The sequence below is a fragment of the Rhinolophus sinicus genome, linkage group LG04, assembly GCF_036562045.2.
Source record: "Rhinolophus sinicus isolate RSC01 linkage group LG04, ASM3656204v1, whole genome shotgun sequence".
Taxonomy (NCBI): domain Eukaryota; kingdom Metazoa; phylum Chordata; class Mammalia; order Chiroptera; family Rhinolophidae; genus Rhinolophus; species Rhinolophus sinicus.
Window position 1 is genome coordinate 71998608 of NC_133754.1, and position 27167 is coordinate 72025774.

The following is a 27167-nucleotide window of genomic DNA, read 5'->3' on the forward strand; positions in this document are numbered from 1 at the left end:
TTTTCTTTGTTGTGGGAAGCATCTAGGCCAGTGCTGTCCAACAGAAATGTAATCAAGTCATACATGTCATTTTAAATATCCTTGTAGTCACATTAAAAAACTAAAAAGGAACAATGAAAATTTACTAATATGTTTTATTTAGCCCAATATATCCTAAATATTTTCATTTCAACATGTACATAATATAAAATGTATTAATTGATATTTTATGTATTTTGTTTTGTACTGTCTTTGAAATTCCCTATTTCACACTTACCAGCACATTTTAGTTTATTCTAGCCATACTTCAAGCTCTTGACAGCCACGTGGCCAGTGGCTACCATATTGGATGGTGAAGGCCTAAGCGCTTCTGATGATAATAAATCATGGCTGATAATGCACTGAACCTTTGTCTCATCCCAGATTTGTTCTAATTAAATGTATACTCCATCTAGTAGGCACCATAATGGGCCTCATTTTACAGAGGAGAAAGCTGAGGAAAAGGTAGGTTGAGGAATGGTCCCACGGTCACACAGCTAGTAAATGGGGAGCCTGGATTTAAATGAGACGATCTGGTTGTACAGCACGTACTCCTAATCCCCACACACAGTGCTCCTCCAAGGCAGGTCCTTCTCTCTTCTCCCCAGATGGACCTCTTTTGTATCTTTTCTTTCCTTGTTCCATCCCCCTGATCTTCCTGTTTTTCTCCCACAGATTTCTTTCTCCTCACAGTTTTCTTAGGTCCCCACATTTATTCCTTAATCTGTTGATGGCATTTAGCTTGGACAATTTAATTCTCCTGAATGTGTGTATCAGGCCCTGTAAAGAATCTCACCCCAGCAAAAGGCCAAGGTTACACACAGGCAGCCTGAGATCAAAACTCAGTTTCCAGTGTGTTGTGATTACTATTGAGATGACTCATTTACAAGGAAAAAGAAAGATATGGATCATATTTGAAGTACCAGACTTTTCCTTGGACATGAACTCTTTCTTGTGAAAATGAAGTACGAAGACAATGGCATATCAGTGAGATAAATAAGCTATATTCTATTTCAGTCTCTCTTGATGTCATGTTTATAAACTTCAAAATTTAGATTACTGATGATTTCAGCAAATAAGAAGATATACACAAATAGGTATATGCACACAGAAACACAGAGTAAATAACGTTCAGCAAAAAGCATTTCTTTTTGTCTTAGCTAATTGAGCAGACAGCATATAAAATTAAGATTCTGTTCTGGGAACACTTGGCTTGACACTGACACATCTTTTCCATCACTAAGTACCATTTTAATGACTCAAGCTACTGATATCATAATGTTAACCGCAAATGCAATTTGTTTAAGATGCCAAAAGAACCTCTTAAGAAAGCCTCAGTTCCCTCAGTGAAAGAAGACCTAATGAATATGGAGTAATAATGCAAGTTAAGTTCTCTTTGTCAAATATTTACAAATGGGTTTAAAGGTAGTAAAAGAAATAAATTGTATGACTACTGATAGTTTTTTGTGTGTGGGCTCATGCTTATTGTCATTGGGAAGAGGCAAGGAAACTGTACCTAAATTAAAGCAAGAATAGTTTATAACAGGCATTGAGAAGATCACTCTTGAACAGGGACACATTAGAATGGGGTGCCACTGAAATTACACAATGTTTTTCTTTCAGTTGTTTTTAAGGAAAAGGGTGACCAACCATAGCTCCAGCCCAATTTAAGTATAATTCTACATGTGGGCAGAGAAACCTACACTTTTGTCAGTCAGGGCTCCGTCTTGTTAATGTGGACGAGCTTCCTACCCAGAGGCCAGCCCAGGGGAAGCCTTCAGCTGAGGACTGCCTACTCAGAGAAATTAGAAGGTACCATTAACACAGGTGCAAATTTTACTGAATATTTCCCACTTACAGTATTCTGTTCCCCTCCCCTTCATCTCCTGTAAAATGCCTGGCAGAATTTTCAGTAATTGGCAGGAAGGTAAGTTAAAACCAAGAGTAGGACTAGAGAAATAGCTAGTTCTTCACAGAATCTGTCTGCACTGAGAGAAAATAATCTGTGTGTGTTAGGAAGGGCAAATCCCTGATTTGTCATCCACTCCTAAAACAGACGTGTTAAATGTTCCACTGGCTTTTCACGTCCCACAGTCTGGGCTATCACATCCAACATAAAACATCTTTAGCAGTTAGTGACTGCAGGTTTCAACATGAGGTGCAATTAATTAAGGCCTCACCACGAGGGCCCCATTACTGGGAGGACACAAGAGCTCCTCCAGTAAGAAGCAAATAGTCAACACGTCTTAGGCTGGGGAAGTAAACTGAATGTGCACCTGTTTTCAGAAAAAGTGGACGTCATTCTAGTATTTACTTTATTGACCTACTTAAATCATGTAATTGCTAAACAAAGGCAGACTTAAAGGCTTTTCTATCTATTTAGAAGGGAAAATGACAATTTCTAAAATACTACATTAAATTAACGAGTAGCATTTGGGGTATGTTTCTAAAAAAACCAAATCAGTGTCTCAGAACTAAGCAGACAGCATAAGCCAGACCCAAATATAGAGGTGCATGTTTTGACTGGCATTATTTTGTTCTGGCACATCGTGCACCCCTTAATAGAGGGAAGCACGCGCCACTGTGATCACTTTAACATCAATTGCTCTCATCAATTCCTTCACTCGCAGATAATCCCACTTCCTAATTCTTGGAGATTTACACCATCAAGTGGAAACTCTTTCAACCTGGAATCACCACGTCCACAAATGGCCCTGTCTCTGTATCCAACTTCTACTGATTCCTTCCCATAAAAAAAGGGATGGGGTGTTCATTGCACCAAATAGGAGAACTATGGGTAAAACAAAGCAATTAGGGAAGAAAGAAAAATAATTTAGCTTGTTGCCCAGATTTCAGGATAAAGGTTATGAAAACAGAATATTTAGGGAAAAAAATATGGGGAGTGGGGTAGAGTCCTTCTCATTATAGATTAACTGGGAGAAACCAAAGGTAATTTAATATGAAAATCAAAAGCACTTTAAGAATCAAAAAGAAACTTGTAACGACCAATGTAAAACCTAAATAATAAAACTATATTATTGACTTTTCCCTTACAAAATTTTTTTCAAAAACAATCTAAAGGAGAAACAAACATGAGTCAGCATCAGCAGAATGTGAAGGGTGGGTAAGGGAACGGAAAAGTCATCAGAAGGACACAAAATGTGGGGTTTTTTAGACCCAAAAGAAAGCTAAATTGCTCCAAACCTTCTGCTTATTTCAGGCACCTTAAAATAAATGAACTTGAAAAACATTTTACACAGATATTATTGAATTTCGCGTATTTAAAATAAAAGTCCTAAGAACTTTCTTGTCTATTTTCAACAAACAAACGCTCAAACGAAGCATGAGGACCGTGGATGCTGATACTTAGTGGAAAAGGACTGCTGGACCCAGAGATTAGCATCACTGTAAAGGAAATCACCACTGTGAAAACGGCTTAAACAGCAATGACTTAGACAAGCCGCTGTGAAATGTCAAATGAAGCAATGATGAGATTTTAAAAATCATAGTGAATAGAAGAATTGGGGACTAAGATGAACTGAAAAAATAGTTTAGCAAAAATGGGAACATAAACAAAAGAGGATTTAAATACTAAAGGGCCCATAGACACTACAGAGGGAACGATAATTGCTACAAAAATAAACAGCAGGAGGCAAATTAGAGGGAGGAGAAAAGAAGGCACATGGGAAAAATACAAGCCCTCTGAGAAATAGGGATCTTATAACCATTAGAATTTATATCCTTACTAGTATATTGGATTTATGGGATTAATTTATTTTCTCATCTGGGCCATACCATTATTTTAACCTAAGTTATTTCTTTACTAAAAATTAAGGCTTTTACTGCCTTTACCCTTACATTATTTTTTTTTACTGGGATCTTTATAGCCCATGAACAAATTCTTATAAATCTTAATTCATACAAAAAGCAAACCAATAAAATCTCACCAAATTTTTCAGTAATTTGATTTTTACCCTTATCTCAGAAATACTAATTCAGGGAAGAGAGAATATCAAGAACTTTGAAAATAACTCCTTCGTAGGTCTTGACTTAAATGAACTCCCAAACATTTCTTCTTTTGTACAAAAAAAAAAAAAAATGTCCTCTCCAGGACCTTGTGGTTAGCTGTGTCCATGAGGGAAGCTGAAAATACGAGATTTGTGTTGGTGACTGACTGGAATAACCACCACAGAGAGCTATATTGTACCACTAGAATTCAAAATATACTAAACACACACACACACACACACACACACACACACACACACACACACCCCTCTCTTCTGGTATACCTAGAGGAGTGTGAGGTATATTTTGTAAAAGATCCTCAGATGGTTCGGACAAGCCTCTACTACCCCTAGTTGAGACCCTCTCTACATTTCCCCACCTCCACCCAGATTTAAAACGTTGATTCCAAGGCTATGGGCTGTAATCTGTCCTAATTTTAGCATTGCCTTTAACATTAAACTGCGAAAGTACTTAAGTTCTGTTTCATCTTCCCACACTTATTACAGTACTATGTTTTATGTGAACTATCATTTCGAATTCCAATGTTTCAAACTTCTGGTGGCTTTTAAAAATCTGTTAAGGTAATGGCTTTAATTAATTACTATGTTTTCCTTCTTTGGCCTCTAAGTCTAGTATCTAACTCCTAAAACTTCAACTTTATGAAAAAGTGTTTATTTTTAAAATTGGGGAACACAGTGATTTTCCTCCCTGGGGAACCTCACAATGCAAGTCTTGGCGCTGGTTGTCATCGGGGGCCAGAGCCCTCACTGCCACTGTGATCTTCCAGCTGCTTAGCTCTTTCCCAGGTCTCTGGACTATTCCTAAATCTCATTAATCTGGTCAGAGCACATTTATTACCCAGTGACACAGAAACTGCTGGCGCACAACTGTCCTCACATTCTCGGTTGCATACAACCTAACGTACATCTTCCCAGAACTCTGTTCCAATTATAGTGCCCCCTCTAAAAAGTTCAACTGCTTTTCTGGCTACCTCTGCAGTTTTTTTTCAACCCACTAAGATGAAAAGTTTCAACCAGCTGCCTTGAAAGAGGAGCAAATAAAGTCAAAATCATCAGATTCCTACAGCTCCCTGGAATCATTTAAATTATGTAACTTTAGCTCCTCGCTATCTATAGATATGGTCATAGCATAAGAAATTGACCAAATGCCTTGATGAGTTTATAATCAAATTTCTTGTTCCAAGTCACAAAGCATTTAGCAAAGTAACTACAAGCCCATACGCTATTTCCTTACTAATGACTTCTGGGTGTCACTACCATGGATATTACTTTTATATAAATGATGTCTTTTCATTGTATTCTCCAAAAAAATTTAGACGTGTATTTCTTTCAAGTAAAAGAAACCCACAGCTCACACAAGCCACACAGGGAACAAGAAACACTTCTTTAGAAATGTGTATTAAGCTAGAAATCTGAAGACCAAAGATAAGAGATATAATGGGAGTAGCTGAGAGTACATACAAGATTGATCAAACAATATGGTGAATGTTTAAATTAAAAAAAAATTATTGTTACAGTAAAAGACACATTGTCATTAATCCCCCTCAAAATACTCCCCCTCGCTTCAAACACACTCATCGCATCATTCTTGCCACTTTCTGAAGCAGTTCTGGAAGCCTCTTTCGTGAGTGTCTTTAGTTACTCTGTCGTGACTGCTTTGATGTCCTGAATCATTTTGACTTTGGGGAAGAGCCAGAAGTCCCATGGTGCCAGATCCGGTGAGTAAGGTAGATGAGGACACACTATAATGTTTTTATTTGACAGAAATTGCTGTATACCAGAAGCGATGTATGACACGGGGTGTTGTCATGATGGAGGATGATTTACGGCACACTTTAAAACACACCTTCTCTCAACTGTAGCTCACACCTGACTGACTGCACCGAACAGATTGAAACTTGTCACACACTGTTACTAAGGTTCGATGAGCCACTTTCCATATTGAAGATCCCTGCCTTTCTGTTGGATGGCACTTGGCAGCAGCACTCACTGTATTTTGTGATCACAACGGAAAGGCTCGTGTCACACATCGCTTCTTGTAGGGCTATTACTGTCAAATAAAAACATTACGGTGTCTCCTCATCCACCTTATTCACCGGATCTGGCACTCTGCAACTTCTGACTCTTCCCCAAAGTCAAAATGACCATGAAAGAAAAACATTTTGAATCGATTCAGGACATCGAGGCAGCCGTGACAGCACAACTAAAGACGCTCACGAAAGAGAACTTCCAGAACTGCTTCAGAAAGTAGCAAGAACGATGGTATGGATATTTGGGTTCAAAGCGAGAGGGAGTATTTTGAGGCGGATAAACAGCAATGTGTCGTTTACTGTAATGATTTTTTTTTTTTTAATTTAAACATTCACCATACCTTTTGATCACACCTCATACTTTTCAAATTAACCAAAGATTCTTCCCAGGAAACCTAAGGAGGTTCTGTTTAGAAGAATCAACAACATACCTACAATATTCACTGATGCTAATCTTGGGAAACATCTATTACTATCAAAAAGCAACAGAAACCAAACCTTAAAGGCCCCAAGAAAGGGAAAATTGCACTAGAATTGTTTAAAATCAATGTTTGCCACACAAAAATTTTTGTGAGTTTGGTCTTAGACTTCAATCAAGGTAGCTCAATTATCAGAGCATCAAAAGGAAATAATTTTAAGATGGTTTCACACTGAAAGGAAATCACACTATAACCCCCACTGAGAAAAAGTGAATACTAAGAAAAATGAAAGAGGTTCATACAGTAAACAACTCAGAGGGAGATCCTAAAAGACAAGGAACTATACCATTCAGATTTCTTGGCCTCATCTGAGGCCTCAGACAACATATAATTCCAAAAACACTATGTAATTCTCAAGTACTATACAAATTTCTTGAACGTGATTTGTGAACTTTTTAAGAGTGGGTCCATACTGAACACCGAGTTCCTCTGCCCTACCTGGCTTTGTAAGACGTATCAGAGAAATGTACACATCATGGCAGTCTCTCTCCTGCGGTATGATGAGTTGTAACAGCTGGAAGTTCTTGCAACGAATAAGCAGAGGGCATCCAGTAGCCGTTGTTGCCTGCTTTTCAATGGTGGAAATCTGACTGTGAAGAATCTACAACCAAAGGTTAATGTAGATAAGCTAAGCACAAATAGCTGATAAATATGAAAAGGACTAACACAGCCCTCGGAGACACACAGATAGATAAGAAACACTCCCCGACCTTCAGCTAGCTCAACACTGCACTCAGATGACAAGAACTGGGATGTTTTGGGAAAGAACCAACTGTCTAAATTTATCATTTTATTTGTCAACGCCAAGCTTTCTGATAACAAGGCTAATTATTTGAAGCCAACCATTCCACACACAATTTTGTGCAAGTGCAGGTAAGGGAAAAATATTTTGGTAGTCAAATGTTGATTGCAGTGAATAGCTAAAGTTAACTAAGGTCACGAGAAGTTAGTAAAATAAATCTCGCGATCAACAAAAGTTAGAGACGACTCAGCTTGGGAGGAGCCGCCGTGCTCCTGAATCCACATGGAATGCGGAGTTCAATAGCAAGCTGAGCTTGTTGTTTTCTAAGCTGTTGGTGATCAGTCAGGCTGCAGAAGACATTTATTTTAAAGGAAATCATACTGAAGGGCATTTCTGGTGTTTCAGGAGGGTCTCTGCTCCGTCCTCAATGGCAGCATTTCTTTCTTTAAATTCCTCTCCAAGTCGTCCCTGCTACCTTCTGCTAAAAACATAACCATGTCTATAGAATACAGGAAAGGCGAAATCCATAATTCAGGAACTCTGGCTTTGGTCCTACTCTCCTAGTTGGGTGGCTATCTAAAATAAAAAATATCTAATGGTCTCCATATTAAGTAGCAGACATACCTTACAATGGGGCTCTTCCATAGCTTTCCTTTTCTTTTTTTTATTTTTAAATTATCAGAAAAATGGAGACAATACAGTAAAACGACTGTATCTGGAATACTGACATTATTGAATCACTGCTTGTCAGCTTTGATGTGAAGCACTGGCTATTTCTATCTTTGAAGATGGTCAAATAATTGGTGTTTAAAATGAATAAGCAGATCAAGGAGATTTGACTCTGTACAGAAAAAGGCAGAGGTCACATTCCAGAAGCAGTCCTCTGAACATGCAAACACCAAACACCCACTCCCTGCACCCTGAGGGCAAACAGAAGAATGGAGGCTCAAACTTTTTATTTCAAACAATAGAAAACGTGCAAAGTTCAAAAGAAGGAATGCATACCCATGTTTCTTTTCTTGTGTCAGTTGCATTTTCCACGAATATGACATGAGTAGCCGTCAAATACAAAGTACCTAGGGCTGCTTTTTTAGAAGATATTCGATCTACCAAGCGGACATTTTCAACCTAGAGAAATCAGTTTGACAGTTACACTAATGCACAATAGGTAGGCACAAAAGTAAATAATAAGCAGGTAATCTTGTACTTAATCCAAAATATAATTTTGAGAATTTCCCCAATAACAAACAAAATTTGCCCCTTACTGAGATCTTAGAATATGATTCTGTATATCAAAAGATAAAAATTCACCCATTACTTAAATATACCATTAAATGTACCACAAAAGATTTATAAACCCTATTCGTTAAGGATACCCTTTCTGTATTTTAAATAGGTCGGCATTTTTATTTCACTGTAATTACATAATTCTAATTTAAGGCAGGAAGCGTGTGGGCATTGAAGTTCTGAGTTTACATAATAACCAAGTATGAAGTTCTCAATTAAAAAGAAAGCATATATTTGTCTACGTGTATGTGTCTCTCAGTTGTAAAAATGGTCTCAAGGTTGTCTGCTTCCACATAAACAAGCATGAAATGTATTAATAAATACACATCTGGGAGCAAAAAGTGTCAGAGAAATGTCCTGCATGTTTACAAGGAAAACCTCCCAAATTAAGATGCTCACATTCATTTATAATTAAATCCCTCTAATAAATGGAAGCCTCACCACAGAGCGAATTTGAACTGTTAGGAGAGATTTCTGGAAACAATTTTTATCAAGCACACAACTTTTGTATGCAAAGCAGTTGCAAGGTTATGTGCACTGGGATGGAAATGTAATAGGAATGACAAGACAATCTCAACTGGGCAAGTGAAAACTGAAGCAATGCTGACTAATACGGCAGAGCTAGATGAACATGAGCGTAATGATGGAATGCTCAGCAATGCTTCTTGCTACTACTGCCAAGGAGCAACCACCTACAGACACTGGCTCAACCCTCATCCCTCAAGTCAGGATGCTTTCTTGCTTCCATGAGGCAGCTGAGTAATTAGTGAATTGTATTTGTTCCATTCTTTAGCCTAATGTAGAAGCTGTGGCCCTGGTGTAACTGGAGAGCCCGCAGCTTCTCAACGGCTCCAGGGAAGACCTAGGTGGGTAGCGGACCTGATGAGCACTCCTCAGGACAACTCCAAGGGCAAACAGCACTCAAGACACCCAAAGCCTCAGTCTCCTCCCAGGCCTTTGAACCAAACCAGCCTTCGGAAAAGAGCACATAAGGATGCCATCCCATTTCTTCCCCATTTCCAGGGATATAACGAGGTAAATAAAAGATTAGGTATTTAAAATATTTTCCTTAGTCATACCATTCACTCTGGCGTGGTTGTATAATTCCTGAGGACTTGTATGTTATGAATGGCTATGTAAGTTTAAGATGTCCATTCAAGAACAGTGTCCTTAACCTATCAGCTTACGGTTTGAAAAAAGTATTTCGTTTGTTACTGATGTGCTCCACATTCTTTCATAAGGTTGTTCACTGTCTCTTTTTGAAATCATCTTCATATCATTGGTTTACTTTCCTACTAGGCAATCATCACTTCTTATATATTCATAAGAACTGTTTATATAGTAAGGATAGTAGCCTATGGCCTAATTTTTGTGTGTGTTTTATAACTCCCTCTTTACCAAACTGATTCTAATAATTTTTTCAAACAAATCTCATGGATGTTCTGAGAGGAATATTTTCTGTAATAATTTGTCTCTTCCTTTCTAGTTTTTATACCTCTTTTTTCCCTTTGGTCAATGACACCGTGTTTCCCCGAATATAAGACCTAGCCGGACAATCAGCTCTAATGAGTCTTTTGGAGCAAAAATTAATGTAAGACCCGGTCTTATTTTACTATAATATAAGACCCGGTCTTATATCATCAGATATAAGACCGGGACTTATATTAATTTTTGCTCCAAAAGACACATTAGAGCTGATTGTCCGGCTAGGTCTTATTTTTGGAGAAACAGGGCATTCAGAGTAACAGTAAGCAACAGTGCTAACAGCAGTCAGTCACTCATGTTGTTTTTGTTTATTTTTTCCAATAACAGTTTTATTGAGCTATAATTCATATACCATACAATTCACCCATTTAAAGTGTACTATTCAATGGTTTTAAGTACCATTAAGCTCTGTGCATATCATCGCTGTGCAACCATTATCAGGATCAATTTTAAAACATTTTTTATCACCGCAAAAAGAAACACTGTATCCATTAGCAGTCACCCCTCATTTCTCCTCCAACCACCTCAGCACTAGGCAACCAACAATCTACTTTTTGTCTCTGTGGATTTGACTATTCTGGACATTTCATATAAACAGAATCATATAATATATTGCACTTTGTGACTGGTTTCTTTCAATTAGTAGCATGTTTTCAATCTATGTTTCAAGTTAATCCATTGGAGATTTTATCAGTACTCCATTTCTTTTTATTGCCAAATAATATTCCATTATATGTATACACCACATTTTATTTATCCATCTGTTAGTTGATGGACATTTGGGTTACGTCTACTTTTTTGCTACAGTCAACAATGCTGCTATGAACATTCTTGTACAAGTGTTTGTGATGACATGGGTATTCATTTCTCTTGGATATACAACGTCTGACAATGAAGTTCGTGAACTTACTGCAACGATGTTGCTAATTGTCTTTTATGAATTTGTACCAACTGGATAAACAGTTAACCAAGTTTACTATTTGGAAGTGCTGAAAAGGCTGTGTGAAACAGTTAGACGATCTGAACTTTTCACCAACAATTCATGGCTCTTGCATCACAACAATGCATCAGCTCCTACAGCACTGTCTGTAAGGGAGTTTTTAGCCAGTAAACAAGTAGCTGTATTGGAACACCCTCTCTACTCACCTGATCTGGCCCCCAATGACTTCTTTCTTTACCTGAAGATAAAGGAAGTATTGAAAGGAAGACATTTTGATGATATTCAGGACATCAAGTGTAATACGATGGCAGCTCTGATGGCCATTTCAGAAAAAGAATTCCAAAATTGCTTTGAAGGGTGGACTAGGCACTGGCGTCAGTGAATAGATTCCCAAGGGGAGTACTTCGAAGGTGACCATAATGATATTCAACAATGAGGTATGTAGCATTTTTTCTAGGATGAGTTCACGAATTTAATTGTGTGACCTGGTGCATACATATACACCAAGGAATGGAATTGCTGGGTCAGATGGTAACTCTTTGTTAAACCTTTTTAGACACTCCCAGACTATTTTCCAAAGTGGCTATACCACTTTATATTCCCATCACCATTGTATGAGGGTTCCAGTTTTTCCATATCTTTGCGAATACTTGTGATAATCTCCTTTTACAACCATCCTACTAGATGTGAGATGTTATTTCATTGTGACTTTGATTTGCATTTCCCTGATGGCTAATGATGTTGAGCATCTTTTCATATGCACCTGCTTCCAATATTTACCACTGGGCTTGATGCTGACAATTTTTTAAAATCACATTATGGAAGTGACTTATTAGTTTACTAAGAGTTTTGACTTTTGAAAATCAGGAACAAACGTTATGTCTTTTTAATATGTATTTGGATAAATATTTGCTTTTTTACATTAGTCCTATGTTATCAATAATTATAATAGATTTCTTAACCTTTAAAGAAGTCTTTAAAATATTTACTATGGATAATTCTCCCTATAGAAGTGAAGGAAGCCCTACCACTTCGATTGTTTTTAGAAAACCTCAGTGGAACTGAACAAGGTTCACAGATGGTGGTAGATTAGAGTAATAATGAGATTTTTCCAGGTCTTCTTGTTAACTTTGGATGCTGTTGCAGTTCATGCTAAGATAGCCAGAACATTCTTGACGGTGACTCTAGTCATCAAATCTAGATAAAATGAAATAAATCTCAAGAGTTTTGGCACCATCTTAAAGACCCACTGGTTTAATAATTCTGCCTCATTGTTTGGCTAGATTAATTCCACCTCATTAACACATATGATAAACCATATGGTAGTAAGGTTTCTTTCATACTTGGAGAGATACGAGTCTTAGGAAACTACCAGTTTCTCTAGACAGAGTTATTTCAACTCATTTGCACGTTCCTAGGAACACCATACTTAAGACAAAGCAGGTATTCACGCTCTGCAAAAGGCAGCTCATCTATGCAAAACACATTATAGTATATTATTAATTTGGGGGAGTACATTTTTTATGTCCTGGGTGTACATTTTTTATTTCTGAAAATGGAATGCATCTTATGATTAATATGGTAAGACACCATTGTGTCATTTAATTGGCAGTGTTTTTGTCTTTCTTTGTGGTACATAAAATCTTGGTGCATCTTACAATCACTAATGTTTTAGATTTGCTGCAATACAGTTAAGTTTGTAGTCATTGGCATATAAATGAAATCTGAAACAATGAGACCTAAAGAGGTTAGTTACCTGGGGAGAGCATGCAGAGTGAGAAGAGAAGAGATCTGAGGAAATCCAACATTTAAAGGTTGGATGGAAGAAAAGGCATCAGCAAAGCAAACTAGGAAGGAATGGTCAATTAAGAGGAACATCAGGAGAGTGTACTGTTAAGGGAAGGTGTGCAGACTCATTAGGGAAGGTGTGCAGACTCAGTGGTTTAAGAGAGAAAGGGTGCTTGTGTCATACACTGCTGAGACATCAAGTAAGAGAAGAACTTTAAAATGCCCATTGAATTCAGGAGTGTGAAAGATGCTGGTGGCTTTAGCAGGAGTGGTCCTGGGAGCACGGGCATCAGAAGCCATAACACAGAAGCTGGAGACGTGCGCTCATGAGAGCTGAGAAAGTAGAGGTTCTACTGCTGCAGAAGGAAGGGTGGGATTGGGCCGAAGCCAGAGGGGGACAGCCTGGCCACTCAAACTCCATCCCAGAGCAGCAAAGAGCCAAAGCATACAAAGAGCTTTCCAGAAGCAACTGACATGTCAAGATATTTTCAAGAAAGAAGCCTATTAGTCTTGCCAATGAGGGGGCATCTCAAATTGTGATTCACACAGGAAAAAAAAAATAACTCCCATTAGGAGGAATTTGTGAGAAACAACGTTTTAAAGGATTAGAAAAAAGAGATGAGGACCACTGGGAAAGGACTTATCCTGCTTATGTTGGTCTCTCCGATCTTATGGAGCTTTGTACCCTAGCTTTAAAAACCGGTCTTTTTAAAAATTATGAAACATATACTTCTTTATGTAAGGTTTTAAGATTCAGAAATATAAAAGGAAAAAAAGAAAATCACTCCTAGTCCCATAATCCAAAACAAGCACTGTTCATTTTTTGGTGTATTTTAGAAAAATTTACACCTCATTTTAAGCGTTGTTGGATTTGGTAGTGAAGTGCCAGGTGCAATAACCCCAGGGAAGGGGAGAAAGAACCTAATCTCAGTCTTCTGCTTTATGAACCTTCCCTTTGCCCCAAATCTTCAGGGGAATTGGCTCTGTACCATAATGCCTTGATGCGCTAGAGAGGGCTGTGTAATTAAGTAAGAGGAGGGTTCTAAATCTGCACAGCTGTGTCATGGAACAGAGATGCAGAAACATATGCTGAAACAATCTGTAACCGGAACGAATTCAGGCATATTATGTCAGAGGTGACTATGGAAATGCAAACCAACAAAGGAGTTGGCAGAAATTCTGATTGGGGAGAACGAGCTTTGGACTTCTGAAGGGAGTAGAATGAAGGTGTTCAAAATAACTTTATCCATATCTCATGGAACGGGCCAGTCGCAGCTGTCACTTGGTTTATGCAAAAACTACCAAAATAAAAATAAAAACAATTACAAATATTTTTTAGACTACATACTCTATGCCATGCACGATGCTATCTATCACTTTGCATATTGGACCTCAGTGAATCCCTGTAATACCCCAGGGGTGAAGTCCTTAAACACTCCCCATTTCACAGTTATGTTTAGAGACCTGACACGTTTCTCCAACCTGGAGCTAAGGTCTGCAGAACCCCAAAGCCCAAGCTCATTGCTTACCCAGGCAGTGAGCACTGGTGAATGCCTGTGAGGTCACGTTAGTCCTGTCATTCAAAATTAATATGTTTAGGATAATCAACTCACAATTATTTTAAACAACTTTATGCATGAAATTAGTATTTGAAAATAGAATGCTTTGAGGCAAAATCATACCGTAAAACTAAATTCACAAACCCCTTTCAGAATATACTTTGAGATAAACTCAAAGACAGAAAGCCCGGGAACGGGGTGCAAGGGCCTACACTCTGGCCGAGGTGACATCCCGGACTCTCAGGACTCATCAAAGTGAGAACACCGAACATCCAATGCCATTCAACAACACGTCTATGTGTGACACTATGTGAGGACAAAGGTTTTGTCTTCCTCGAGAATCATACAGATTCAATGGAAAACACTGTGCCCCAGTTTAATAGCCTTTTCATTCCCATCCCTGCTTAGTTGGGGTTAGATTGAGGAAAAAGAAAAAAAGGTTTTGTCAGCTTTTTTAGGCCAAGGCTGAAAAGCTTCAGAGAAAATACCGGGCCCCACCATAGCAGTGCCAGGCCTGAAATGGGATACCCCGCTGAGGAACACGAGTCCAACTTGATCCTTCCCTCGCTGCCTAGAATCAGGAGGGCCCTGTAAATCACCAAGAGATGGAGCCTCTCTTAGCAATTCCCCATCACGCCACCTTCTAATTGCAACCTTCATAGAATATGAGCCTTTACTTTCTCTCCTGCAGGCCGAATACTGGACTGTTGAACATTTGGGGTTCCAGAATCATCTCAGACTATCTATAAAAGTAAAGCTGTTCTGCAGGACAAGAAGCCCAAAGTTGAATGTAGGGTTACCTTTTCTTGAAAAGGACAGAAAAAACGAATGGCCCTGGCCACCAGCTTTGCTTGGGCCAAAGACATTCAATATCATACAAATTAGGCTGTAGGTCACTGCCATTTGGGGGAAAGAGATCCAGAGGTTGTTGAACAGGGAGAAATCAAAATGTCTACAGCAGCCAAAACCGAAGACAAGTTTATGTTCTAATCTAAGAAAAGCAGCTAAGAAAATAGTTTGTCATGCTAAATCTGGTATCATGACATTTCCTAATTCTACCAACATGAAAAGTAAAGTATTTGTGAGTCAGAAGGCCTGAGCCCCGGTTCTGATTCTGATTTTGAAACTGAACTATGAGGGGCCGGCAGCTGAGTTACTATCTCTGGGTGTTGACTTCTCTGAAGGCCCTACTGGGGATTGAATGTCTTTCTCTATCCTGGCAGGCTGATGTTCTAACTCAGTGGTACCATATAGAAAAGTTTCTAAGCACACAAAACAGCAACGGTGGAAATATACACAATAATGCCTCAATATTAAATTGTCCAGAAATTCAGCCACTCAGTAATGTGGTTGACCAACAAAACTCTTGCGATTTCCTGAGGAAAGGAAGCACCAGACCCAGCAAAAACAGATGCTGCAACAGTCTCTACAATTAGCTCAGAGGCTGCAGTGATACCCAGTGTTAGAGGCCCAGTGGAGAAAGATGAACACGCCACGCCCATGCTATACCACCCACCAGCCTGGAGAGAAGCTGCCTGGGCCACACTGGCTTGTTTTCAGTCTCCAGGTTCCCTTCTCTCACTGAAGTTATCCTCCTCTTCCCTTCTTTTGGAGTATTAGGAAATCACTGCCTAGAAATCCTAGACTACTTATTAAGACTTCCTGAGTTATTCACCTCTGATAATTATCACTTGGTTTCAAGTCTGCATGAATCTTCATTACTGTAGTATTTAAAAGATAGTATTTTCGTTGCCTTTCTTTAACAAATGACATCAGATTGCATCTTTTTAAAAGCATTATATTTCATCTTAATGCTCATCATATTCTTTAAGATAAACTGAAAGAAAACATGATGTGAAATAAATGTTTACTTCAGAATACCAACCTGGTTTCTGAAAACATATGTTCAAATCTATCTATCTAGCCATCCATCTATTTTTTATATATATAATTTTTAATGGTGATGTTCAGGCTACATGACATAGAGACCAATTTGGCTCCTTAGTGCCCACCCATCAAAATTCCACACCACTCATCAGAAAGTGGCTAAGTGACAAGGAGAACTTATTCAGAAACCAACCTTGAGACAATCACAATAATGAGAAGTTAAAAGTAAAGACAGAGTCCATTTTTCCTAAAGTGTTCTTCCGTTATAAGCAGAACACATCACATGAGCCACAAAATGTGAAGACGTACAACACAGAAATGTGCATGAATATGGCAGTTTGAAATGCACACTATTAATGTAGGCCCATTACATTGTGCAGTGGTTAGCACGGTGATGAGGAGACAGTGGTGGGGGTTCCACTGGTGAAGCTCCCAGAGAGGGGAGCCATCCTTCGGTATCCAGTCTTGGGTGTGGAGGCTGTTCTGGCTTTAAGCAGTGCCCACTCCCTCACGCCCTCACTACTAATCAGGCCCACCCAGGACGAGCTTTCCAGAAAAGCTGATGGTAAAGAAGGAAGCACAATAGCGGCAGATTCCTTTCAACTTCTCCCTTGAGCAGATGGGGCAAAAGAAGGAAGGGTAATAATAGTAACAATACTCACAACCTTTTCCTGAGCAACTCCTGAGTGTCAGGTATTGTCCATATACTATTTCTAACCCAAGCTGGAAGGAAGACATAGTTATTCAATTTTACAAATAAAAAAATAGAAGTGCATGAAGAATAAATCAATGGAGCAAGTTCTCACAGCTAGAAAGTGGCAGAGCCAGAAGTGTCTGCCTCCCACATCTGCTTCCCTGGACCTCCCTGAGGTTTACCTCTTCCTTTCAGGCTTAATATTGGAGTTTTAAGGAAAGGCACCATGACTCAAGGCCTGTCCTCCATTTTTCCTAAATTTCAGTTAGACAGTAATTACGGTTGACAAGGAAAAATATCTATCTAAAACGAAAAGTATTGATAATTCGATATAGAGAAGCTTAGTGGGGCATTTTAACTCCCTGCCTATTCATTTCATCTTGTCTGGAGGACCAGACCCCTCTGGTATGGAAGTCAGCCTTGAAGAGTCTGGTTTCCCAGGACTAGCTGGCCAGAGTCTTCCAATGTGCACCATTTTGTTTTAGGTCAGAAGGTGCAAGGCCCTGCAGCACGGGGAGAACCACTTCAGGAATCACGTGGTTCTCCCATGCATTAATTATAGAAACATCCACCCCATTAGAAATTCCGAGTGGTCTTATTTATGGTAGGTGTCCCTGTGTTGCTAAGTAAGATATTTTAAGTTTCTACCCATAGCTCCTGGACAATGAATGAATGATTCCACCTACGAGTAACTAACTGCACGTGCAAGAAAAAAAGAGAAAAGGTGTACATCTCAGTAATTGCTGATAAACGGTAATTATTGATAAACAAATCTACAAAAAGACTTCAGAGATTTAACTATTGCTGCCACTGAATGATCACCTCATGTCTGTGATTTCATTTCCCCTGTTAAAGTAGTGGGAATGACAGAGTATGCTAGAAAGATGGACTGCCCAATTATAGTTGCAAAGTACCTTGGCAGAGAAGAAGAAGAAGTAAAGCAATCAAAAATTCGTCAGACAATTAGAATTGTTATAATCTCTTAGAATAGCAGGGGGGGAAAAGCGTTTGATTTTTCCAATTTAAAAAGAAGCAGTTTCAATATTGTATTATATATCTGAAAGCTATTAAGAAAGTACATCTTCAAAGTTCTCATCAGAAGAGAAAAAATAATTTGCTATGTGAGATGATGGATATTAGCTAAACTTATTGTGGTGATAATTTTGCAATACTCATATATACATATATCAAATCATTACATTGTACACACGTTGAACTAATACAGCTCAATAAAACTGGGAAAATAAAATCATATTATAAAATGTTACATAATAAACTTGTTTGCAAAAATAATTAAAAGGAAAAAATTTTAAAAAGCACTTTTTTTCTACTTAAATAAAATTGCTTAAACAAGTAAAACGGGGTAGTCATGAAGCTTCTGGAGGTTTCTATCCCAGCTATTGGTAGAAAAATCAGGCAACCAACAATCCTTCTCCCAAAAGGCGGATTTAATCTGTTTAAAACTATAAAACCAATGAAAGTATTTTCCCAGGACCATTTTATTCAGAGGTCAGATATTGGAGTAGAACTGAGGAAAGGGTAAGAATCACAAAGCATAATCCAAGAAAATATATGATATGCAACCAGAAGAAATACTGACAAGATTCTGCCCTTCATAAAACCCACATTGTTAATATAACAGAGACAAATACTCATGGGATACATACACTGAAACTGCACGCAAATAATCCTATTTTCAAGCTGCCTGAAAAAAATAACTCTTTTAAAAATTTATCCTTCTATGAAGCTAAATTTGTGTAAAACATACTTAATACAGTCAGATGTAATACAAAGCAAGGTACCTGCAAAAGAACCATATGAATATTAGACAGCTGCCACCCCTCAGTTCAAGTCCTTTTCTCTGGACAGAGCCAGCTTCAGCCTGGGTAACTGAAGTAGGAGGGTTCAGATTTAGAAAGATTAAAACCCAGTTTGAAACAGACTCATAATCCGTTCAGACAGACCCAGGAGTAAATATTGATATAAAAATTCATCCTAGAAATCTTGATCTCATTTTTACAAGTAAGGCTTTTGAAAAAGGAAGGATGGGTTCATCCAGACCATTTTGTTATGCGCTTGCACAAAAGAACACTGAAAATGAATAAAGATCCTGGGATTGTATGCATGTTAGAAGGATATTTAGTGTGTTAGCCTCCAAAGTAAAGAATGTATGTATTTCCCAATTTGCTGGAAAATTTAAGTCCTTTCTCCACATTGGAAATAGAGTACTTAATACACATATTTCTATAGTTTTTGAGCCATCTGCAAATTTTGAACTAATTCTAATAAGGTTACACTCTTTGAAAACTGTAAGCTTTGCAAAATTTGCTTTTAAAAGAAGAATCAAATCACTCAAATTTCCTATACAGATAAGGATATTTTTATCAAGGTGAAGAAAATAAATATCTTGATGATCTCAGATCACCTTGAATGCCTATAAACAAGCAGGTTGTTGAGTTCCATCTACCTATACAATTGTTAAAACAGTAGATTTGACTGACATTCAACTAAACTTAAAAAATGCCCTGAGAGGGATAATAAAGCTAAAATAATGACACAGAGCCATAGCTACTTAAGTAACGAGAGTGCTAGGAACACTTAGAAAAGGCAGAGAAAAGGGAGCCCATGTTTGCTCAGAGGAAACTATAAACATTATGCCAGCAGCCAACTGTCGTAAATAAAAAGAGTCAGGCGCTTGAGAGCTTTGCACGGGGCCCATACAGTTTATTTTGGTAGGATGATCCTGGATGTGTAGGCTTCAAAGAACATGTGCTGTTGAACGAGAGGACAGTCCCAGGACTTATTTCAACACCACCTTAAAATAACCTCAACCAAAAATACCATTTCCAACAAGCACAAATAAGAGAAAAAGAAGAAGAAAGATGTTAAGAGGAAAATAAATGAAGAACAGATACGGGGCCCATTGTTACTCAAAGAATAAATGTATGGAGTGACCTTTTCAAGATAGCTGGTTAAAAAAAAGTAGTCACTTAAAAAAACAAAATAGTAATGGAGAATAAGACCTGCTATGAAGCAATATGGAAAGTCAAAGCCTTGCTTTATTACAATAATGGTTTTCCTATAAAAATATATTTCTAAAATTCTAAAATGCTTCTGAAGTTGACATATTTTTGACAAAGGCACTAACAGCAAAGTGTAAATTGCCTACTTCTATAGCTATTTGGGAACTATGGGAAAGTATTTTTCCAAGGGCAGGTTGTGCCAAATGGAACTTACTACTGGTCCAAAGAGAGGAGACAGCCTGGGCACAAAGAGAACCAAGCTGTACACACACCCCCACCCCCACCACCATCTTCTGGCAAGCACCAGTGCCAGAGGACAAAGGGGTACGGCCCATCCACCCAGGGCAAGGCCAGGTTCCAGCTCATTTACACAATCCCATGCCTCACCTCTGGGCTCCAAGCCCCCAAGGACAGACTCCATAATTGGCACTACATTTTTCTCCTTCTTCTCTTACAGTGCAGCCTCTGGTTCCCCTCAGTCCCATTCTGGGAAAAGAGTATAAAGAAGAATGTCTTGCAGACACAACGACCGGAGGAGGCCTCTTCTGAGGCCCAATAAGAAAGGCTGCACTAGTGCCCTGTCACTAATCCGCTCACCCAGGACAATTGTTCCCTCCAGCCTAATTCTCAGGAACTGCCTCCTTAATGCCACCTCTCCTCGACCACTCCAGTCCCTGGCGATTATTCTCTACCCTTTGAATTTCTGTGACACCTCCAGTCATGACTATTTACTTCCCGTTTTTCCTACATTGCCTATTACATGTTCTTTTTACTTTACCACTCTAATTGTTTCCAAGAACATCTATTCTCAAGGAAGGCACCAGATCTTCTTTTCTTTCCAATATTCCCTGCAGAACCATGAGCGATGCGAGGCCCACACTTGCATTAGAACTTACATCAGAAGAAGGAAATAGGAGACACAGTCCTTTGCTTTGCGGCTTCCTGAAACAACAACCATTGCAATGACTTCGGAGCAACATAACAACCTTCAACTGTGGGATCCTTAAGGAGAGGTACTACATTTTTCTTCCATCTTTGTATCCTAACGCCTGGCACATGTATATGCTAAAATATCTGTTCAGTGAATGCAAACGAACAACAAACACTATGACACAAATAAACAACACGAGGGCTTGTAGACAGAATCAGGTATGATTAACCAGGAATGCTTTACTACTGAATTTGAATTCTCAGACAAGAAGGTTAGTAAAATTCAACTGTGGAAGATGGAGCAAGTACAAGAAACACAGATAAAAATAATAATAATAATAATTTCATCTGCAGAAGTGAAAACTAAATGCCATGTACCTAAAATGGAACTGAGACCTTTACTTTTTTTCCATAACTGGAATACAGTATGTCATGGTAGTTGAACTAGCAGTCTTTAAAAGCTGCTGTGAACACAAGCCAGCAAGTAAAAATAAAAGCTGTACCATTAAACAAGATTTGAGGTTTTAAAATAAAATTCAATTAGTCTGCACACTGGGGAGAGGTTGCCCAGTTGGTGTAGAATCTGAGAAGTTTCCAGAAGGTTAGTTTGTCTTTGCTCTAGGTCATCAGTTCCTTGTGTGCTAGCTGTATATGAATACCTAGCTCTTCATAACATTCTTTATTTGGAAATTTGAGACTCCAAGATACCAATGTCCTGCCAGTGAAAGAGAATAGCATAGAGCTGAACTTCAAGCTACTGTGTGAGATTGTGTTTTCGTGCCGTCAGTTGTCATATGCTTTGTGGGAATCCTTAAGGATTAAAGTTTTAGTGACAATGTTTTTAATTTGAAAGTCCGGTTTCCCTTGCAAAACTAAAATCTGTGAGCTTGGACCAAATGCAGGTATAACATTCTTATTGGAAGCCATACTTATATTTTCTTATAAAGTCTTTTGAATTAATAAAATATTAGCATCCTTACATTAAAAAATAAGAGGCAAAAGAAGAATAAGACACAAGGCTGTTGAAAGATACTGTAGCTTGGACACAACGTCACATTAAACCAGGTCCTTGATTCATTCAGTCAAGTAATAGTCACTGTGCACATCTACTCTGCACCAGGCCCAGAACGTTCTGGGTGTTGGGGATCCACCTGTGGCCAAGACAAAGTCACTGCTCACAGGGAGCTTGCACTCTGAGGATGGATGGACAGGAGAATGGGAAACAAACAGACAGGCACGTTACAAACAAAATGCATATACACATGCAAAAAGGTGCTAGGAAGGAAATGAAAGCAGGACAGGTAGTTGGGTGTGCAGGTCCGGCCCTCAGCATGCCCAGGGAACGTCTTTTCTAATACAACGACTGCCTCTTTCAGTCGAGAACCAAAGTAAGTGGGAGAGCCAACCACGAGGAACTTTGGAAAAGGAGCCTTCCAGGCAAAGGGATCAACACATGAGAGGACCTGAGCAGGAACTGCTTCTGCATGTTCAAGGGTCTACAAGAGCAGAGTCTGTGAGGGGAGGCAGAGGAGATGAGGTGCTACAGCAGGCCAGGGCGAGCGGTGAGCCTTTCCAGCGCAATGTTAGGACGTGGCTTTCTCTCTGTGGAGCATGGGAGCATCTGGAAGGTTCATGGGGGAAGGGTAGCAGGATCTAGCAAATGGATCTTCTAAAAATGGAAGATTTTTCTAAGGTCTTGGCTTCCAGGGAAAAAAAACATATATAGAGTATTTTAAAACACTGCAATGTTATTTTTTATTGTTTCATTCTTACCTACAATGTAAGTTCCATAAAACTAGGGACACTGTCTGTTTTGTCACCACTGGATCTCCAGGCCTAAAAGAGTTCATGGCATACAGGAAGCATTCAAGGAATATTTGTTTAAGGTACACGTAAATGAATAAATGCATGGCTAGTGTCTCTGAATCTACCCACTTAGCTCAAGCAGGCAGAATCTCTTTCTATACTCCACTACTCAAATTCGTTGAACAGCTCACGTCAATGTGGAAGTCAACTGCACCTGCAATTTCTGCATGGCTTGCACTTTGCTATGTGCCCTAAGGAAGGAAACTTTTTGTCATAGCTTGGCAATAAAATTTATGTCTCCGGGAATCTCTGATACATCGTGTTTCTCCTCTTGAAAAAGATGAGAAAAGTAAACATACAATTTTCATAAAGTTGTCAAAGCCTGCCACAAAATGTTAAGTAGGGGTTATTTTTAAACTATTTTAAGTGGCTGTGGGAGGAAGGGTTGGGTTTATGTCCTGGGAAGTACTTTTACTCCCAAAGGCTTCAACTAGCTGTCCACCAGGGGAAAGGGCACTAGAAAAAAAAAAAAAGTTTAGACTGTTCCTGGCCTAAGAAATACAAAATGAGCTTCTTGGACTCCCTCTGAGTACAATATAAGAATACAAACATGAACCATCACATGGGGCAAAGTCACGGAATCCTGGGTGTTTGGTCAAGAGGTTTAATTTCATGCATAGTTCACAGCTTGTCCTGTTCAGAATGGAAACACCGATAAAAATAAGCTTTAAATATGGATGAGAAAATATATGTCCATCTGTTCTGTGAAAACAAGCATTCCAGACACTGTTTTGTTTGCGGAGATGTTGACAGAAGTGACAATCCAACCCACTCAGTTACTAATATAAGTTCAATGGGAAATGTTGAAATTTGCTAATAAGTAAATACGTGGACAAACATAGGAGGTTACAGTTTCATGCCTTTATCATTCCTCACCAATGTTTCAAGGCGATAATATAATCCCTTAATTGTATCCCTTTCAAAAGCTTAACTGGTGGCACAGATGTTACCATGTTACTCTTATCCACTAAAAAAATAAAATCAAATCAAAGTGTATTTCTCAGTTTCTTCACACGTGCACTCCAAAAGACTGTCCCTCAGGAGTTCAGGGTGATGTCACTCAGATGCTGTCTGTAAGGAATATAAGCCACTGCAGGCTTTCTGAGCAAAACTTGACACCTTTCCTAAAATCCAGTCTTTGCAGAGTGCCTTCAGAGAAAAAAAATAATAAATCTACTGTATAGTGGGGAAGTAAGTCAAATGAAATGTTTGGATTAAGCAAATTCTTTTTATTCTCAAACTTCACAGTTCTATCAGCATACAAACATGTGACCACCTCCTTTTGCAAAGATTATAAAAAAGAAAAACAGTTTTAAAATGTACTAAATGCAATGTTAAGTACTTTAAAGGTATTCTCTCACTGAACCTCCTAATAAGAGATAGTTGAGGAAATCAATGCATTGAGAGACCTCAAGTGACTCAATCAAGATCATATACCTGGCTATATAATCGAGACAGTGGGGTACACATCTGTGACAATATGGATGGACCTGGCAGGTATTATGCTAAGTGAAATAAGTCAGACAGAGAAGGACAAATACCATATGATGTCACTTACAAGTATATGTGGACTCTATAGAACAAAATAAATGAACAAACAAAACAGAAACAGACTCACAGATGCAGGGAACAAGCTGATGGTTGCCAGATGGGAGGGAGGTTGGGGGACAGGGTAAAAAAGGTGAAGAGGTTAAGAAGTACAAATTGGGGGCCGGCCCAGTGGCTCAGGCGGTTAGAGCTCCATGCTCCTAACTCCGAAGGATGCCGGTTCGATTCCCACATGGGCCAGTGGGCTCTCAACCACAAGGTTGCTAGTTCAATTCCTCGAGTCCCACAAGGGATGGTGGGCTCTGCCCCCTGCAACTAAGATTGAACACGGCACCTTGAGCTGAGCTGCTGCTTAGCTCCCGGATGGCTCAGTTGGTTGGAGTGCGTCCTCTCAACCACAAGGTTGCTGGTTTGACTCCTGCAAGGGATGGTGGGCGCACGTGCCCCCTGCAACTAGAAAAGGCAACTGGATCTGGAGCTGAGCTGCGCCCTCCACAACTAAGATGGAAAGGACAACAACTTGACTTGGAAAAAAGGCCTGGAAGTGCACACTGTTCCCCCAATAAAAGTCCTGTTCCCCTTCCCCAATAAAATCTTTAAAAAAAAAGTACAAATTGGTAGTTACAAAATAGTCATGGGGATGTAAAGTAAAGCATAGGGAATATAATAACATGGTAATAACTATATATAGTGCCAGGGGGGTACCAGACTAATCAGGGGGATCACTGTATTAATTATATAAATGTCTAACCACTATGCTGTACACCTAAAATTAATATAAAATAATATTTAATATCAACTGTGATTGAGGTGTTTTTTTTTAAAAAAAAGACTGTGTGGTACACATTAAAAATAGACATGGAGATCAAAAAAATAGAACCAGTGTCTAGTAAGAAACCCATGCATCTATGGTCCATGTAACTATAGTGAACTGATTTTGCACAAGGGTTCCAAGAAAACTAAATGGAATAAGTCTTTTTGATAAATAGTGCCTGGAAAAATGGAATTCCATGTGCAAATGAATGAATTTGGACCTCTACCACATATAAAAGTTAACTCAAAATGGATCAAAGACCTAAACAGTGTAAATCTTTGTGACCTGGATTAGGCAATTTTTTTTTTGTTTTATGCAGACACACACGTGCGCGCACGCGCGCGCACGGCACCTAAAGCACAAGCAATCAAAGAAAAAATAGGTCAAGTGTAGGTCAATTGTACTTCATCAGAATTAAAAATCTTTTTGTTTCAAAGGACAAGAAAGCGAAAGAAAGAAAAAGAACCCACAGAATGGAATAAAATATTTGCAAGTCATATATGTGATAAGGATCTATTATCCAAAATATATAAAGATGTACAATTCAACAATAAAAAGAGAGATAGCCTAAATGAAAATGAACAAATGCCTAGACTATAACATAAAAAAAAAAAAAAAAAAAAAAAAATCTTGACTATCTTGAGTTTGACAATGACTTTTTAAATAAAACACCAAAGACACCATCTATGGAAGAAAGAATTGATAAACTAGACAATTAAAATTCAAAACTTCTGCAGTGTGAAAGATACTGTAAAAAAAAAAAATGAAAAGACAAGCCACAGATTGGAAGAAAATGTTTGCAAAAGACATTTCTGGTAAAACCAACCCAATTTAAAAAATGGGCCAAAGATTTCAACAGACACCTCACCAAAGAAGACATACAGACAGCAAATAAGCATATGAAAAAACACTCTTCCTGTCATCAGGGAAATACAAATTAAAATAACAATGAGATACTACCACACACCTATTAGAAGGGCCAAAATCCAAAATACTGACAACACCACATGCTGGTAAGGATGGGAAGTGACAGGAATGCTCATACATCACTGGTGGCAATGCAAAATGATTCAGCCACTTTGGAAGACAGTTTGGCAGTTTCTTACAAAACTAAACATACTATCACCATATGATCCAGGAATTGTATTCTGTGGTATTTACCCAACGAAGCCGAAAACTTACATCCACACAAAACCTGCACATGGATGTTTAAAGCAGCTTTATTCACAATTGCCAATACCTGGGGGCAACCAAGACATCCATCAGTAGGTGAATGGATAAGTAAACAGTAGTACATCCAGATGATGTAATAGTATTCAGCAATAAAACAGAAATGAGCTATCAAGCCATGAAAAGACATGGGGGGAACTTAACTGCATTTCACTAAGTGAAAGAAGCCAATATGAAAATGCTATGTGGTGTATGATTCCAACCATATGACATTCTGGGAAAGGCAAAACTATGGAGACACTAAAAAGGTCAGTGGTTGCCGGGCGTTAGGGGGCAGAGAGGGTTGAATAAGCAGAACACAGGATTTTGGGGGCAGTAAAACTACTCTGTAGGATACTATAATTGTGGATACATGCCATTATGAATTTGTCCAACCCCATAGACTGTACTACACTAAGCGTGAACCCTAAGAGTCCATTCTAATGTAAAGAATGGTCTTTGGATGTTAATGATGTGTCAGTGTAGGTTCATTAATTGTCACAAATGGCCTCCTCTGCTGGGGCATGTCCATCATGGGGGGAAGCTATGTCTGCCTGGGGACGGGGGATGTATGGGGATGTACCTTCTGCTCAATATTTCTGTGAACCCAAAACTGCACTGAAAACGTCTATTAAAAAGCAAAAGATTAGAATAAATAATTTCTACGAAGAAGATACACAAACAGCTAATAAGCACATAAAAAGATGCTCAACATCATTAGTCACCAAGGAAATGTAAATCACACCACCATGAGCTATCACTTCATGCCTATTACGATAGTTATTAGAAAGAAAGCTGACAATAACAAGTACTGGCAATAATATGGAGAAATTAGAATCC

General features: G+C 38.7%; 1 protein-coding gene across 1 annotated transcript in view; it reads right to left on the minus strand.

The window, feature by feature from the left end:
* The window catches only part of MTMR7 (myotubularin related protein 7), a 92719-nt gene that overhangs the window by 51339 nt on the left and 14213 nt on the right, over positions 1-27167 (minus strand). Inside the window, exons 2-3 of the mRNA XM_019737955.2 lie at positions 8303-8425; positions 6994-7156 (exon numbers count right to left, since the gene is read on the minus strand). Of these exons, the coding sequence (XP_019593514.2) occupies positions 6994-7156; positions 8303-8425 (286 nt within the window). The remainder of the gene's footprint in view (positions 1-6993; positions 7157-8302; positions 8426-27167) is intronic.